This window comes from Galeopterus variegatus, unplaced genomic scaffold (assembly GCF_000696425.1).
Source record: "Galeopterus variegatus unplaced genomic scaffold, G_variegatus-3.0.2 Scaffold11745, whole genome shotgun sequence".
Taxonomy (NCBI): domain Eukaryota; kingdom Metazoa; phylum Chordata; class Mammalia; order Dermoptera; family Cynocephalidae; genus Galeopterus; species Galeopterus variegatus.
Window position 1 is genome coordinate 12,665 of NW_007737856.1, and position 15,687 is coordinate 28,351.

General features: G+C 48.5%; 1 protein-coding gene across 3 annotated transcripts in view; it reads left to right on the plus strand.

The window, feature by feature from the left end:
- The window catches only part of LOC103610764 (probable phospholipid-transporting ATPase IH), a 37,373-nt gene that overhangs the window by 12,582 nt on the left and 9,104 nt on the right, over positions 1-15,687 (plus strand). For 2 of the 3 annotated variants that reach the window (XM_008594858.1, XM_008594859.1), the window contains exons 3-10: positions 106-287; positions 3,250-3,501; positions 4,631-4,805; positions 6,515-6,617; positions 6,801-6,946; positions 7,395-7,454; positions 8,612-8,739; positions 10,265-10,400. In XM_008594858.1, the coding sequence (XP_008593080.1) occupies positions 106-287; positions 3,250-3,501; positions 4,631-4,805; positions 6,515-6,617; positions 6,801-6,946; positions 7,395-7,454; positions 8,612-8,739; positions 10,265-10,400 (1,182 nt within the window). Of the gene's footprint in view, positions 1-105; positions 288-3,249; positions 3,502-4,630; positions 4,806-6,514; positions 6,618-6,800; positions 6,947-7,394; positions 7,455-8,611; positions 8,740-10,264; positions 10,401-10,931; positions 11,658-15,687 lie in introns of those variants that run through there. The other variant, XM_008594860.1, reaches the window with a different exon arrangement.

Below are 15,687 nucleotides of genomic sequence, written 5' to 3' on the forward strand. Positions count from 1 at the left end.
GGTGCTCATTCTAATTCGAGAAGGGATATTGAGACAGCTGTTGGACGTGCTGTCTCAACAAATGACACCGTGAATTCACGTTACATGCTGCGTTGTGTTCTGCAGGAGGGGCTCCGGACTCTGTGTGTTGCCTATAAGAGACTCACACAAGAAGAATATGGAGGTGTTTGTCAACTGCTGCAGGCTGCCAAAGTGGCCCTACAAGATCGAGAAAAAAAACTAGCAGAAGCCTATGAACAAATAGAGAAAGATCTTATTCTGCTTGGAGCGACGGCTGTTGAGGACAGGTAAAGTAAACCTCAAACCCACCCATCTTCCAAGACACATAATGATGCCGTGCGACAGCGTGGGTCGTGCGGGGGGAGCAGGTGGAAGAGTCACCAACACGCCAGATGCTGGCGTGTTTATTCATTAGGGAGAGACCAGTCCGTCTTGTTGCATGCCTGCAGTAATGTCATGGGGGATCAGGACTGGAAAATATCTTGCTGTTCATGAGTAAGATGCCTGAAATCACATTTTCCATGAAAATAGTGAAAACAGCATTTTCACATTATGTTATGAATAGTCAGATATGGGTTTTTAAGAAAATTATTCTTTAGAATGAATCAGTAACTAATTCTAGATTTTTCTAGTTCTTTCCAAACGCAGCTGTTGCTTTTTAGATCTTGATATATTCAACGTATTTTTCATTACTTTTGGAAGAGATTTAAAACAATGAAATGGAATACTGCAAAAAACTAATAATATTGTAACTGGTGAAATTACCAATTACAGATTTTCAGATACCTCTAAAGAAAGAGCTTCTCAGCTGCTGCAGTTCTGTAATGAGGACTGAAAGTTACTCAAGGCTTAGTCCACTGAGATGCGTCATCTGTCCCACCAGTTGTCTTGAGAGTGGAGTGAAAGGGATGGGTTACGATTTATTTGAAGGAATGGAGAAGAGGAAAAAATACCCCAATTTAAAATAATAAAACAGAAACTTCAGGAAATGTACTGCGAGTTTATCTCCTGGAAGTTGTTGTAACCATGACGTTTTAAAGTCTTTAAGATCCATTGTGGTTCAAAACTTAAATCCTTGTCTCTAACCCTCCATTTCTCCAGTGTCTTTAACAGATATCTCCAGAGCTCTCAACATGAGTGAAGCATGAGGCAGCATAGCGAGTTTCACTTGGGTGGTCCTGTTTGGTCTCGTTTTCTCTTGGGTCGCGTACCCTCATTCAGTGCAGAGTGAGCACGCAGAAGCAGCCTGCCCTGTGCGCAGGGCGTGCTCTGCCAAGTGCAGCCAGAGTCGCCAGGCAGGCTCGGCTGCGGGGCTGCTGCCGTGTGCCAGGCGCTGTGCTGTGCCGAGTCACTCGCCTCCTCCACCTGTGAGGAGGAACAGGACGTTTCATGCCGCGGCGTTTGCCTGGGGAATAGTCGGGACCGATCCTTAAAGGCACTGGGGCGGGAGGGCAGTGGACGGCCGCTCAGCACAGGAGCCCTGCAGAGCAGATGTGAACAGAGCCTCTTGGGCTGGGGGAACTGGCCGGCGTGCGGGGCGAGTGGCTTTGAAGTGATGATAGCTGATGGCAGATTAAGATCTGTAGCCAGCATATTTTCAAACCTCTCTGGGCCTCGGTTTTCTTTTTATAAAATCAGAGATGGTTATTTTCATCTCTAAAATACCATGATTTTATGGTCTCGAGACTTTTATCCAGGAAGTTCCTCCCGGAACCTAACCTGATCACTCCACAACCCATTCCTTTTGCTCAGCACTTTATGGAAACATGACACGTGACTCCCCATACCAACCAGAAGTTAGGACTCTGAACTCTAGAAAGAACGGCAAGCCACCAGGATGGAGAGTGACACAGTTGACCAGTGTGAGGACAGCCCTTTGTAGCTCTGCAGCCGCTGCAGGCTTTGGGCTTTCCACGCATAAAGTGGGTGATAATAAATTCCTTGCCCATGAGGCCGGGGTGCAGATGAAAGATAATACATCAGGTGCCTCCCACAGTGCTGGCACCGCCTCCAACACCTGTTAGCTGGTTACTGCATGTGGATATGTGCAAAATTAGGACAGTAAAAGAAAAGATAATGAATATTACTGGCAACCTCATTTCTAGATCCCATTTTTACCCTGGTTAAGACTTTTTTGTTTTTAGTTAATATGGTCCTTCTCATAATTGCCTAAAATCCTCTCNCGGGAGGGCAGTGGACGGCCGCTCAGCACAGGAGCCCTGCAGAGCAGATGTGAACAGAGCCTCTTGGGCTGGGGGAACTGGCCGGCGTGCGGGGCGAGTGGCTTTGAAGTGATGATAGCTGATGGCAGATTAAGATCTGTAGCCAGCATATTTTCAAACCTCTCTGGGCCTCGGTTTTCTTTTTATAAAATCAGAGATGGTTATTTTCATCTCTAAAATACCATGATTTTATGGTCTCGAGACTTTTATCCAGGAAGTTCCTCCCGGAACCTAACCTGATCACTCCACAACCCATTCCTTTTGCTCAGCACTTTATGGAAACATGACACGTGACTCTCCTTTTGCTCAGCACTTTATGGAAACATGACACGTGACTCCCCATACCAACCAGAAGTTAGGACTCTGAACTCTAGAAAGAACGGCAAGCCACCAGGATGGAGAGTGACACAGTTGACCAGTGTGAGGACAGCCCTTTGTAGCTCTGCAGCCGCTGCAGGCTTTGGGCTTTCCACGCATAAAGTGGGTGATAATAAATTCCTTGCCCATGAGGCCGGGGTGCAGATGAAAGATAATACATCAGGTGCCTCCCACAGTGCTGGCACCGCCTCCAACACCTGTTAGCTGGTTACTGCATGTGGATATGTGCAAAATTAGGACAGTAAAAGAAAAGATAATGAATATTACTGGCAACCTCATTTCTAGATCCCATTTTTACCCTGGTTAAGACTTTTTTGTTTTTAGTTAATATGGTCCTTCTCATAATTGCCTAAAATCCTCTCCAAGAAGTGAGTCCCAGAGGACAGAAAACTGTGATGCTTGACAAACGTAGATTATACGGAACAGCCACTTTATTTCTTACACTTTCTATTTGATACTATGAAGTGTTTCATTGTAAAACGTTAATTTGTAACTTTAAAAGCAAGTTCAGGGACGTTATAGTTAAGATCGAGAGCCAGCAGCATCGTGCTTTTTTATTTTGAAGGGTAAAACATGTCAACAGTGTCACTGTTTCTGACTCTGCCCTGTCGCTGTTGATTTTTGTGTGTTTTGTCTTTGCTTTCCTCAGGCTCCAGGAGAAGGCTGCTGACACCATTGAAGCGCTGCAGAAAGCTGGCGTCAAAGTCTGGGTTCTCACTGGGGACAAAATGGAGACAGCTGCAGCCACCTGCTATGCCTGCAGACTGTTCAGGAGAGACACGCAGCTGCTTGAGCTCACCACCAAGAAGATTGAGGAGCAGACTCTGCACGATGTTCTGCTTGAGCTGAGCAAGACCGTCCTCCACTACAGCGGGAGCCTGACCAGAGACAACCTCTCAGGGTAGGCAGCACTGCCCTGCCCACGCAGAAGGGCTTTCAGACGGGAAGGACCTCCATCTGCAGGTCATGGAGGCTCACTGTCCTTTCTGGGAATTCGGTCCTGTCCTCAGGCATTAACATCAGAAGCATCATGAGTCAAGTAAACATGAAAACAAGACAGGAGCTATTCCTTTTCAGGAGTGTGATGTGTCTTTTTATACACGTATGCATGTGTGTATTTGTGTGTGTGTGCGTGTTCAGTTTCAAACTGCTGGGTAAAGGACACAAAAAGACGTAACTGACTGACTGACATAAAATATTTTGAATGGGAGAATTCTCACCTGCTTCTGAGACTTGGGCTCCGCTGTAGATGGAGCGTCTGCCAGAGGAGGTCAGGAAATATTAATAATGCACGGTGGTTTGTCTACTAAGACAAAGCAATATATGCCCAACAGTTGTTTTATTGTTTGTTTGTTTTTGTTTTTGCCAAGAATAGTCAGCAGTTTATTCAGGTGTATTTCATTACTGGTGGTAGGTGCATTATCTGAGGTTAGATTTTATTTGCACCCATCATATTTTCATTCATTTAGGCAAAGCAAAAGTAACTCTATAATCATATGAAATTTTAGGTCATTCATAAATACTGCAAAGATATGTGCCCTTACCTGATCTGCAGAGTTCTTTTGGAGGATTAGAGATGTTCCTTATAATTTTGAAACCCAGCAGAGAAAATTATGTTCTTACCAACTCAGACCAGAAAACCAAGGCACTATTATCCGTACAGAGGAAGACTGAGGTTAGCCAGTGAGGCCAAAAAGTTTGAGAGTAAAGACTGACCTCTTTAGACTGCAGGATAAATACTCTCCTTATATTGTTTCAGAAGCACTGGAACTTACACACGAATCCACAGAGAAGTGCGCCTTTGCTGTTCCTATGTGAAATAAGAATGTTGCATTAAACGTAGTCTTAAAATGTACAACCTTAAGATATAGTTGAAGGTGTTACATCCAATACTATAAAGATCGTATTGATAAAATAAGAAATATCAGTTTCTTAGTCCCATGAGTTTGTAGCATCTGTAGCTATTCAAAACTATAGTCTTCTGAAATCTAATTACAGAATAATCTTTCTGATTTGTTGTAATCTAACAGACTTTCAACAGATATGCAAGACTATGGCTTAATTATTGATGGAGCTGCGCTGTCTTTAATCATGAAGCCTCGAGAAGATGGGAGTTCCAGCAACTACAGGGAGCTCTTCCTTGACATCTGCCGGAGCTGCAGCGCCGTGCTCTGCTGCCGCATGGCCCCCTTACAGAAGGCCCAGGTCATGCTGCTGCCCTTCCTTCTCAGTGGTGGGCGGGGTGTATGAAATGTCGAAAACCTTTCATTAGGTCTCACGACCTCTGATTTTTAAAAAATTTGTCAAGGTACCACCTTGTTAAAATAGAAGCAAAGGAGATGGAGATTGGAAACACAGATCTTATTTTGCTTGTGGGATCGGCCTTGGAGATTAGTGAGTGTTGACCAAATCAGAGGGTGAGCCTTCCAGGTGCAGCACAGGAGAGGTGTCGGGCTTGCCTCTATAAAACAGCCCTGCATTACCATCATTCAGAATCCACGGAAAGGTGTAAGGGATGGGCACTGACACTTATTGAACACCTACTGTGTGTCACCTGCAGAGGTGAATGCATTTAGCCTTCAAAGTAACCCTGTTAGACATACGAGGTTATCCTAATTTTGCCAGTTGGAATAACTTGTCCAGAAGGATGTAGGTAGAAAATGGCAGCCAGAATTTGCCTTTAGTCTATCGGACTCCAAACTCATATTCTGAAACATTCCCCATGTTATTGTGGGAAACACACACTTGAAGTTTAAGTACTTTTAGAAGCATTCTGGATTACATATAGAAGTGTGGGTGTCTTTCTGATGTCAGTAAACCTAGAACAGTTCCAACTTTGTTATACTACATTTTAGATACAGTAAGCCAATTTATCTTGAATTGGTCATGAAAGAAATCCGTAACATCTCAGATTAGCCTCGTGGTTAGGGTACAATGTGTCTGGCACAGTCTATGAAACCCAGGCGCCAGGAGGTAATTTTTAGCACGCATGCATGTGTAGTCATGCATCTGGCAGCATCACTGAAAGCACAGAACCAGGGTCTCCCCTGGGTAGTTCTCAGTGAAGACAAGTGGACACTCGAGAATCTGCGTCCTTTCTCTTTGGGATAAACTGGTCTTTTTCTCTGCTCTCCCTCTCATGTGTTTGGCTCTGTGCAAACCTTAATCCAGTTACTGTAAGAATGTCAGCTCAGTGTCTTCTGTCCGCTCTCATGTGTTCCACGGTACTTTTTTTAAGTTTTCAGCTCACTTTTGAAAAGTCTTATACAAACTAATTTGTGTTTCAGTCTCTCTTCTCAAAATAAGGAGGCAAGGCCCCATCTTCCCTCCTCTTCCCAGCCTTGTGTCTTGAACAGCATGACACTTAGGCACAGAAATGGAAGAAAGACTATGAAGACATTTCCTGAAAATTTGGAAATTATTCATAGCATGAAGTTGTCAGACTTGAGTCTGCACACATGACCCGTGTGAAAGTCACATAGCATTAGGAACAGCCTGCTGTAAAAATAGACGCTTGACAGCAAGCAGCTCAGCATACCTCGGAGTAGCAGCATCTTCTGACAGTGCAGTGTTCTCGTCTGTCCTCATTTTTCCCCACATCTAAGTGTGTCAACATGTAAATGGAACCGTCACTGAGAGCGACTTTGTGTGTCTCACGTCTCTGTCCGCAGTCTGGCTTTTCAGCTCCTGTCGTCATCAGGCCTTAGTTACTGCTGCTGTATTTTGTTTTGTTTTCAGTATGGAAAAGATCTCATCCTGTATGGAGAAAACAGATTGAATGTAGTAAATCAGTTCTAAGCAAATGTTTTTATTTTCTTAGACTAACTTTACATCTTGTTATTTCTGCCTAGTTAATGAATGGCCTGAGCAGAAACTAAACAGGGAAGGTAACTTCTGCACTCATTTCTTTCTAGATTGTTAAATTGATCAAGTTTTCAAAGGAGCACCCCATCACGTTGGCGATCGGCGATGGCGCGAATGATGTCAGCATGATCCTGGAGGCCCACGTGGGCATAGGTAAGCCTGGCACGCGCCGGCGGCCAGAGGTCCCCATCAGCAAGGCTGAGGCAGAGTAACAGCCTGTGGGTGGCCCGTCTGACGCCGTGACTGGGAACACCCATCGTGGCAGTTCAGTCTCCCTGTTCTCACCGCGAGGTGTGGAGAAGGGGCCTACTCAGCGCCGCTGCTCCCTTCTCCCAGGTGTCATCGGGAAGGAAGGCCGCCAGGCTGCGAGGAACAGCGACTACGCAGTGCCGAAGTTTAAGCATTTGAAGAAGATGCTGCTTGTTCACGGGCATTTTTATTACGTCAGGATATCTGAGCTCGTGCAGTACTTCTTTTATAAGGTAGGAGGGACATCTGGCTCCTCTCCCTGTTCCAAGGGGCACGTAACATACTTGGTGGCATGTCATTTGTCACGGGGTCATTTATCTAAAAGGACAAGTAACTGTCAGAAGGAAGGGCTGATCATGAATCTCTTTAATCAGTTCCCTGGTCGCTGTACAGTTAATTCTCCCTCGTCTGTCTTGATCCTTACTCTGCCTCTCGTTTCTCGTTCAGCTAATGGATTTCCCTTGTACACTATGGGTCTTCCATGCGGCCAGAAATAGTGGCTTGTACATTTCAGCTGCCGTTGAAATCAGGGACGGATGTCTGTGCTCTAGGGCATAGGACACATCAGGGTCACTCCCCCTATGAAGCAGGCGATGCCGATGCGTCGTCCGAGTTCTGCAATAAGGGGTGGACGCCTCTCACGTGTGTCATTGAACTAACAGCTTGTGACTTGTCTTTCAGAACGTCTGCTTCATCTTCCCTCAGTTTTTATACCAGTTCTTCTGTGGGTTTTCACAACAGGTCAGTGCTAATGCCTGAGGTTAGAAGCTTGCCTGAGTCTGATTTCCCTGTCCAGGGGGTGGCTGCAGTGAAGGGCAGACGTCAGCATTTGGGGGCGAAGCCTCCCCGGGGGAGCCTCAAGGAGGTCAAGGGGCCTCCACCCGCTGGCTGCCCCCTGGCCTGGCCCGCAGACAGGGTGCAGGTCGGGCCTGGGGAACCATGGTGCCAAGAGTAGCCATGGCCCGAGTCTGCTGGCTCTGGCGTTCTAATGTCCATTGAGGGATGTGGCCAGAGATCTGCCTCCCCTAGGGCCCAGGTGATAGTGTATTGAGCCTTCTGAGCCTAACATCAAGAATTTACTGTGGATCTGAGTCCTCCTGGGATGTCTGGGTCATCCTTGGAATCTGGCACGTGGAGATGTACCAACTGAGTGCCAGGTGGAGGCAGTTCTGACCCAGCAGAAGGGAAGAGCTCCGATGGACGGCAGGCCAACTGCTCCCCTCTGAAGTGATCAGAAACGGAGCAGTCACAGCTTATAGACGGCAATCAGAATTGCAAACTTTTTTTTCTTTTTTTTTGTCTTTTTCCGTGTCCGGCAACGGATTGCAACCCTCAGTGTCGCCCCCACACTGGACCGGGACCGGCAACGGGACCGCAACCCTCGGCGCTGCTCCCGCGCCTCGCTCAGCCAGTGAGCGGGAACCGGTCTGTATGTGGGATCCGAACCCTCGGGCGGGAGCACCGCTGCACCTCCCAAGCGGCGCACCATCCAGTGCGCCACCGGGCCGGCCCGCAAACTTTTTATATAACTTTTTTTCTCTTTTTTCTGCAAGTTTTCAGGGGTGGAATGGGGCGGGCCAGAGGTAAGCCTCTGCCAGCTGCCATTCTTCTGATCCTGACTAGTTCACACCATGAAGTTTCAAAATTCTCCTGGTCCTTGTACATGTGTGGGAAGGGGCTCATGATGCATTTCAGATGCATTTTACGCATGTTTACAGTTCTCTGCAAATGAAAAAGTACACGAGGACACTTTAGAATGTTCACAGGAGGATTTGTATTATCTTTTAATTCTGTTTTTCCGTGAACGTTCTGAAGTGCCCACATCCACTTCATCAACACACAGAAAGGTTTGCAGGGCTGCTGTGCGGCTGCTTCAGCCCGACATTCTCTCCTGGCAGACTTTGTACGATACTGCGTACCTGACCCTGTACAACATCAGCTTCACCTCGCTCCCGATCCTGCTGTACAGCCTGATGGAGCAGCACGTCAGCATAGATGTGCTCAAGCGGGACCCGTCGCTGTACAGGTGGGAACCTCCACAGGCCTTTCCCTGAGCACAGAGGATGACCAGGCAGCAGCACAACTGTCCCTGCAGATAAATGCCGGGAACATTCAGTGTCATCTATGCACTTGCTTCTGTAGGAGATTCTTTAAACAGGAAGCTCTGCAATCTAAATAAATATACTTCCAATTTTGATAAATGTTTTCTGTTGCATTTGAAATGAACATGTTAAGCCAGTTTGCATTTTACTGTGCTTTTTGGTACTTATGAAAGAATCAGGGATGGGAGTGTCTATCCCATTGTGACCCCAATGAATTTATAGCCTAAATTATTCTTTTAAAAGCAAGTGTGTTCTAATCGGTGAGAAAAAAAGTAAAGTTAACACCCTGATTTCAGCATGCTCTTTTCTTCTGAAAAGCTTTTTCAATAATAAGGAAAAGAGATTTTCTACTATCTTAAAACTTCCCTCCAGGATGTCTGGCAGATTTGATGTGTTACTGCCTTTTGTGGTCTTTTTAATTAAACTTTTATTTTTCAGATAATTTGAGATCCATATGTAAGTGTAGGAAGTAATACAGAGAGATTTTCTGTGCTTTTATCCCTCTTCCCCAATGGCGACATATTAGAGACTGTGGCACCGTGTCACGGCCAGCCTGTGAGGTTGACCTCACTCACCGATCTTAGCAGCCTGCCCAGCTTTAGTTGTACCCATGTGTGTGTGAGAGTGCTGGTGTGTATTTAGCTCTAGGTGGCATTTTCGCAAGCACAGCTCCTTTACCCACCACCTTGGTCCATGACCATGTGCTCCCTGTCAGGAGCTCTGGGAACCAGCCGTGCTGGCTTGTCCGCCCTCATCAGAATATTTAGCCATTGTGTGGGACCTTGAAGTGTTGGAGTCCAAAACAATCACTGCAGCTGGTCAGGAGAACAGTAAGAAGGCAGACTTGTGAGTTTGTTGTGTGCATTTGACAATCAGGAGTGAGTCTGAGAAGACAATTGTGTGGGACCTTGAAGTGTTGGAGTCCAAAACAATCACTGCAGCTGGTCAGGAGAACAGTGAGAAGGCAGACTTGTGAGTTTGTTGTGTGCATTTGACAATCAGGAGTGAGTCTGAGAAGACAGAAGAGCGTGCACTGTTGTGGGTGTGCACCTGCCAGGAAGCCTGCAAAGGTCCCGTCACGAGCTGGGTAGCAGACTCGAGCTCTTCGATCTGTTTTAATTGGTGGATATCAAGCATGTGCATTGTGGTCTGTGTTCATTACTTTCAGAAGCAGATGTGCATTTGGCATCTTTCTGCCCGAGTGATATTACAGTCAAATAGAGAGAAAAGGTTCAAGCAAACATCAGTCAGGAGCATTGATATGCAGTAAGATGCTAAGTCTGAAAAACATGTTGCTGTTGCTGGCAGAGGGTGCACACCGATGTTTATCGGTCACACGTGCCATCATATACAGGGTCGACTCCGCAGAGTACGGGGAGGTGGCCGGCCACTGGGGGAGGCTGTGTGCTCACACGCAGAAACACGAGCCTCCTCCTCCTGCCTTTGCAGAGACATCGCCAAGAACGCGCTGCTCCGCTGGCGGGTGTTCATTTACTGGACGTTCCTGGGAGTCTTTGATGCTCTGGTATTCTTCTTCGGTGCTTACTTCGTGTTTGAAAATACCACAGTGACCAGCAATGGACAGGTCAGTGCCGACTTGACCTCACTGACTTAGCCACTCGGGAGTAAACCCTGCTAGCCCCGTCCGGTCATTTTGTCAAAACGGGGATTCAGTGCAGCCTGGAAGGGTCCTGATGGGTTAGACAAACATATTCGCATATCCACCTTTCAAATTGCTTTAAAGGACGCGTGCCATTAGTGCACAGTGACAGCAGAAGCTGTGCTCTGCGGAGCCTCCTGATGCCTGTAAGAAATGTCCTTCCTGAGTTCTCGACCAGACTTTGTTTTTGTAACTTAGATTTCACTGTTAGCTTATTATCTAGGGGTTCAGTATATCATTCAGGCATTGCTTTTTTAATATGAGAATTAATTTCGTGTTTAACATGTTTAGTATTTTTTCACGAGTACTTAAGTATCTGTTTCCTGTGCAATGAATAGATTTGTAGTTTTCTAATCGACGTGCAGCTCTCTGGTTGTTTTGCCTAATTTCTGGGGGTTTGTTTTATTCGTATCTTGCTTTTTTCTTTTTGCTGCTTGCTTCCCTTTCCACCCTCAGATAATGACCACCAACACACACATGGTAAGACGGCTGTGGGTTTGTCCTTTCTCTGTGTTTTTGGAGTGTATTACGAATAAAATATTTCTTGAAAATATTTTCAGATGTGACTCTTCTGTGTGCTTTGTCAGTAGCAGTGGCTCACTGCCACCCCTCTGCTCTCTTTAGAACTAAAGCTGTGCTGGAGAGGCGTGTGTGCATTCTGGTGTCCCCTCTCTGAGCTTCTGTGTTGGGCTTGCTAGTTGAGTGAGTCAGGATTGCTTTCAGACTGAGCAGTGCGTTTGAGCTTCGTTTACCTTAAATATAAGGCAGCGGGAGCCGGTGTACGAGGCCTGCTGAGCGTGGCACACCTGTATTAACTTAGAGACCCACGGGCGATGCCGAGAAGCCTGCAGAGCTGTGCGTACATGAATGTCACGAGTACTCACCTGGCTGTACGAGTGAACAGTACCATGACGTCAGAGGAAGCTCCTCTTCAGCACCCTCTTTAGGGTGACTTGTCAACAGCCATCTATCTCATTTCCTGTGTGACCCACGCCCCTCTTGTCCTCGTTCATTCTCCTGTGTCATTCACCCCTCAGGCTGTCGGATTCAAGCACAAGTCTCGTTACATGTCCTGTGCAGTTCGTTTACCCGTTTGTTTGTTTCTGTTTTCTCATTAATAAAAGGTGATGTTATCTTTCACTATAACTTAAATCAGTACTTACTAAATTGATCTAAATTGATCTTGACAATTTAAGTCTTATTTCACTATTCTAAAAACTTTTCCTAGAATTTATTCTTTGTTTTAGTTTATTTTAATTGAATAATTACTGAATGCCACCAGACCATAACCTGTATTGAAATGGAGCTCTCTTTTACTTCTTAAGTGTCTTTTATAAGGTTTCCCTGTGGGTTAGGCTTTACGTAAGCATCTTGCACGTCTCTTAGGAAGCCTGAGATTTTGTATCCTGGCAGCTGAGGTTCCGGGATCGTGTCAGCATGTCAGGATCTGATGGGCCGCACTGGTCCAGCGCCTTATCTCATAGTCCACTCTCACGAACAGTGTCCTGCCTCACCAGGGTCACCCTTCTGTTGGACATTAGTATTGTCTGCACTTGAGGGAACTGAAGTTCACACAGGCGGAGTAGCTCGTGCCTGGTCAGGTGGTTTACGAGAGCCGAGCCAGTAGCCCAAGCCCGGATGGTGGGCGCACGCGTGTGCAGAGTGTTTTCCCTCAGGCTGTTTCCACACAGCTCAGGCTCAGTACTGCAGAGTGGACGTGGCAGTCACGCCCTGACCAGGGCCCCTGGAAAACCAACTGCAGGGAGGGACTCAGAGGCTGCCCGTCCTAGGAAGTCCCGCCAGCCGCCACCACCCCACCCCACTCCAGCACCGGTCAGGGACCCCAGTGCGCCTTCCCAGCAGACACCTGCAATCCCAGGTGCCGTGTGTCCCCGGCTGCGCCGTGTGCTCTCTGTCTCCCATGCCCCATCTGCATCCATAGAGGAGCTGCCGTGGAGCGTGCCTTCATTTCTGGGATGATCTGTGGCACTGCTATGTCCCCACCCTGTCCCTGAGCTCCTGTTGTGGGCCATCACAGGGCACAACTTGTCCGAATTTGAGGTGAAGACAGAGAGGCACCAGGACAGAGAGAGCAGCAGCCAGCACCAGGCAGCCCCGCGGGGCCAGCACTCACTGGCCGGGAGCCTCGGGGGTCTCACCCTGCTGTACGTGCCAGCCCTCGCCACTGTGTGCACAAGACACGGCTCGTCCCGTGAGACCCTCTGAGACACCTGCTGGGGCTGGGGCCGTGCCGGCCTGGGGTCCTGACTGACTGAGGCACTTGCCTGGGGTTGCACATCGAGAAGGTGAAGCATGCTCTAGGTCATCAAAACTCCACGCAGGACAAAGAACCTAGAGGCTTAGAGCGGTGACATCAGCACGGATAGCAGTCGTGACACCCATACTATAAGCAACAGCTCTGCCAGAGACACAGGTGGACGTTTTCACCCCGAATCACTGGTGAGGGAGGAGGCTGGGATGGCCGAGGCCGCCACAGGCGAGTGCAAGGCCGAGGGAGACGTCGGGTTTCCTGACTCTGTACCCACCCAACCCTGCCGTGCCTTGGGGAGCCCTTCTCACCTGGATCACTGACATTTAGATTTTTGTGTGTTTGTTTTGGGGGGGGTGAGGCTGTTCGCTTCCACCACTAAAGTAAAAAGCGTGTTACAGGCTGGTTCTGTGGTAATTCAAATAGCTCTGCAAAGCTCAAGGAACTTGGGTGGCCTTAGGTGTCTGGTGGCCTGTTGGTTCCTGGGTGGCAGGCAGTTTGGTGGCCATGCTGCGTGTCTCCCTCTGATGGCATCCCCTGGAGAACCAGGTGCATCCTGTTGGTGTTTGGGTTTAGATGCCTCGTTCTGTTAGTCAGTAGGTGAGGACTGTTTTTTTTAAAGATCTGAGTGATTCTGTAGGAGTCTGTACATCGCGTGTAGTGTTGAGGGAACAGCGGAATCACTAACTTTTTAAAGAGAGAGATTGACTTCGGAGCATCTCCTGCACCGACGTCTGGGCCTAATTATTTCTCGTTTTGATGCCACAGACAGGAACACTAAGACAGTCACTTTACTGTCGTTGGGCGACAGGGCATTCCTACGTGAACGCTTACAGGCTTGGAGCGCGTTAGCACAGGAGTCAGGAAACATGAGGAGGGCAGCGGAATGTGCACGGCGAACGCTGGCGGGAACGGGAGCCCGCGGGAGGGGACCTGGAGGCATTGCTGTGACCGCGAGCTCGGAGAAGCACAGGTTGTGTTTGTCATGGAGCAGTTTTACACACAGGGATTCAGTGGGCCTGGATCTGAGGGCTGTTTTGAGCAGAAGGCTTCCCACGAGGGTACCCCTCTTCAGACGGAGATGGGAGAGGAGAGGAGAGGGGTCGGACTTGCACGGGTGGTTGGGGACAGCGTCTGAGACAGCTCTCCTAAGCTGGCCCTCAGGACCACGCTGGGGCTGCCAAGATAGTCACATGGTTAATCAAGATGTGCCGTCACGTCAGGATGGGGCTGGGCTGATGCCCCCCGAGAGCCTTTCAGAAAGCAGCTGGTGTCCAGGGACTCATCCCGCCTCTTTGCCCCAAATCCTGATAGAAACCGTGGCCAGCAGGTGTGATGATCAACCGTCTAGTGCGGGAGGGCTCCCACCTGAAACAGGTAGGAAACCCCGAGACTTTCTGGAGGCACGTTGTCGTGGAGCTGCATGGGTGCAGGTAGAGTGCACGGGCCAGCGTGTCAGGGTCCTAACCAAGGCTCCCAATTCAGGGTTCAAGACAGTTGTACCCTGTTGTTATGTGCCTAGGAAAATGACACCGTGGCCCACGTGCTCCAGTGGACTGGGCATCGACAGCCTCGTGTGATTCCAGGTCTGCCAGATCCACCCGCTCCAAGGAGGCCCTTCGGGGAAGTAAAGGCACACCTTTGCCTCCCAGGCAGAGCCCACGGGGAGTGAGGCTGCCGGTGTATTGACAGAGCGTGCGCCCCTCCTCATGCGACGCTGTTGGCCCCACCTGTTACTCTGTCAAGCATACTCCATGTCCACAATTTGCCATTATCTCATTTTTTTAAAAAGTTCTTCACTTCCTGCCAGGTGGGGGTGGCCAGCATGAAGGTTGGGGTTGGAGAGAGTGGCGAGCGGGCAGGGAGGGAGCCGTTCTGTGGCGTTCGGCCGATGGCTGCAAAGCTGCCCTGTGCTGAGCACAGCTTCGCTGCGTGGCTGACACGCCGGCCTCCAGGGAGAACGCAGCAGCGCCTGCTCCCCAGCGCTTCGTCGGCCGAGTGTCTTCGCAGGCCGCTGCTGAGCTGCAGCAGGGCTCGGTGTTACAAAATGTCCCTGCTGTCACAGGACACGTGGCCTCACGCTCACCTAATTAGAGTTATGGCTATAGTTAATGGGTGTATTTTTTTAGTTGAAAACTAACCATAAAGCAAAGCCATTTGCATTCCGGCTTTTTAATTATTTGTAAAGTAAAACTTGAATTTTATTTGAAAGAAGTTCTCGTTCCATTCTCTGAGAGGCACAGTTCAAGAACTTGATAAACTGGAAATGGGTCGATTCTTGCACACTATAGAAACCTCGAAGAAGGCAGCACTTGTAGAATAAAACTGGCCGTCGACTGATTTTCCCTGAGAGAAGGATGCCGGCTGTAGCGGGTCTTTTCTTTTGCTTGTGTCTTCGTCTGTGGTTGAGAAGTGTGTTGTCTTCATGGGTTTGACCCTTGTCTGCACGTCCACACATCACCGTTTCCCGCCGAGGCGAGGGGAGTGTGAGTCCCGCCTGCGTCCCCTCTCTGCAGTGGCCTCTTCAGTTTGGTTGTTGAGAATCTGTGGCTCTGGCCACCAGCCTGGCTGCTGGCAGGGCGGCCCCTGTCCAGCTCTGTCCTGTCTGTCTTCACTTCTTCCCTTTCCTGAGATCTTCCGTGGAAAGCCCCGTCCTATGCTAGCAGCACACGTGGCCCGGCTGTCTTAGCCGTGCTTCCCCTTTCATCACTGCTGTAGAGTTATTCTCCTGCAGCAGCAGCAGGTGTTTGAGTTGAGCTCAGTAGAGAACACACACACACACACACTCTGGGTGTGTTGTTGAAAGATGCAGAGGCAAGGTGGCCAGGCCAGCGTCTCTTCTGCATAAAACATGAAACAGGAAAGAGGCTGGAGTGCCCCGAGTTTGCATCGAGCATATATGAATATCAGCTGTGAGATCTTTTTTGTGCTCTTGGTTTGAGA